General features: G+C 72.5%; 1 protein-coding gene across 1 annotated transcript in view; it reads right to left on the reverse strand.

Annotated features, from left to right (window-relative positions):
- Window positions 1-83: 83 nt before the first annotated feature.
- The window catches only part of MNEG_10926 (hypothetical protein), a gene marked incomplete at both ends in the record, with an annotated part of 2,291 nt that continues 800 nt past the window's right edge, over window positions 84-1,574 (reverse strand). Inside the window, 4 exons of the mRNA XM_014040601.1 lie at window positions 84-221; window positions 287-455; window positions 741-992; window positions 1,286-1,479. Of these exons, the coding sequence (XP_013896055.1) occupies window positions 84-221; window positions 287-455; window positions 741-992; window positions 1,286-1,479 (753 nt within the window). The remainder of the gene's footprint in view (window positions 222-286; window positions 456-740; window positions 993-1,285; window positions 1,480-1,574) is intronic.

Raw genomic sequence — 1,574 nt, forward strand, 5'->3', positions numbered from 1 at the left:
GCTCTGGACAACGCAGTTGCGGGGATGGTTCGGGGCGCGGCGCCGGAGGGGTGGCCGGCTGGCACAGACTTTGAAGGTGCGGCTTATGACGAGATGGAAGGGGTTGCGGGGCGGAAAGGGGAGAGGCACAAGCTGCGAGTGGGCGGACGGGCGGGCGCGCAGGCATGGCGCGGCCGCTCGGCGGCGGCCGAGCGCTGCACCTCCCCCCGCTCTTGGGCGTGCTGCAAAGCATGACAAGCGGCGGGAGCGGCGCGGCGGCGCTCTCAAGCCCCCAGCGGCCCCCCACCTGGACATCAGGCAGCACCGCCCTGCCCCTGACCGGGCGCAGCAGCACGCGCCCCTGCGCGTCCGCCGCCGCGTTGCCCGCGGTGCCGACGAGTAAGGGGGTGCCGCGGTTGTTGTGCAGCAGGCTTATGGCGTCAAAGTCGGCGTTGGTGGCCTGGGCCAGGGCGCCCCTGCAGGGAGAGGTGGCAGTGGGCGTGTATGCCGGTCGGCGGGGTCGGGGCGCAGAGCTGCAGTTGTTTGAAAGTGGTGCGCGTGCTGCGAGTGCACCATGCCTGTGGAATTAGCTGGTCACCACGGCCGCTCTGCCTTCACCCTGCTGTACACGTACACACAGCGCGCACACAGAGGCAAGGCGCGCACGCGGCACGCGCGAGCACACCGGTGCGCGACGCACGCACGCACGCGCCCCTTCCTCCCAAACATCACCCGCCCCGTCCGACCCGCGCGCCGCCCACCTGGCCGACTCCCCTTGGTACCGCGCGCTGAACGCGTTGCCGTCCAGCACCACCACCTCCAGCGACACCTCAGGCAGGTCCCCCTCAAAACCGGCACCCGTGGCCGGGTCCACGAGCTCTACGCGCACGCCCGCGCCGCAGCGCGCGGCGAGGGTGTCGCCGACTAGATATTTTGAGTCAAAGGCGGAGCCGCAGCGCCGCGCGGTGCTGTGCTGGCAGAGCACGCACTGGGGCTCGGCGCAGCCGGGGGCGCTGGTTGTGTTTTTGGGGGGGGGGGAGGAGGGGGGAGTGATGGGTGCGTGGGCGGCGGCGCTGCTAGGAGGGGCTGCCGTCGTGGGTCGCCTGGGATCGCGCACACTGCTGCAGGCCCGCCCGCCGCATGGCTGGCACAAACCCCAGCCCCATGCCTCCGCACCACGGCCCTGGGTTCCGACCGGCCGCGAACCCCAGCCCCGGAATGCTCGTCCCCGGTCAGGGCGCCCCATTCGTCCCTGCAAGCAATCCCCGCCCGCCTGTGCCCTCAAACATGGAGGAAGCCGGCCCACCTGCAGTCGTGCGCAAACACCAGCTGCAGCTCCAGGCTTTCGACGGGCACCACCCCATAGTCCGGCTGCGGCAGTCCGGCCAGCGCCTCTGCCGTGGCGCGGCTCAGAAGATCGAGGTCCACGCCTGGCGCGAGCGCCCGCAGGCGCCGCGCCAGCTCGGCGAGCAGCTGCTCCTGGCGCGACCGCACGTAGTCCTGCGGGGCAGCAGCGTGGTGTGGGCGGCCGTCGGAGGATGGCTGGAGCGCGATGGGCGGGCCGCGGGCGCAGAGGCGGGGGGCCGGGCGAGGGG

Source organism: Monoraphidium neglectum, assembly GCF_000611645.1.
Source record: "Monoraphidium neglectum strain SAG 48.87 unplaced genomic scaffold scaffold02517, whole genome shotgun sequence".
NCBI classification, from domain to species: Eukaryota; Viridiplantae; Chlorophyta; class Chlorophyceae; order Sphaeropleales; family Selenastraceae; genus Monoraphidium; species Monoraphidium neglectum.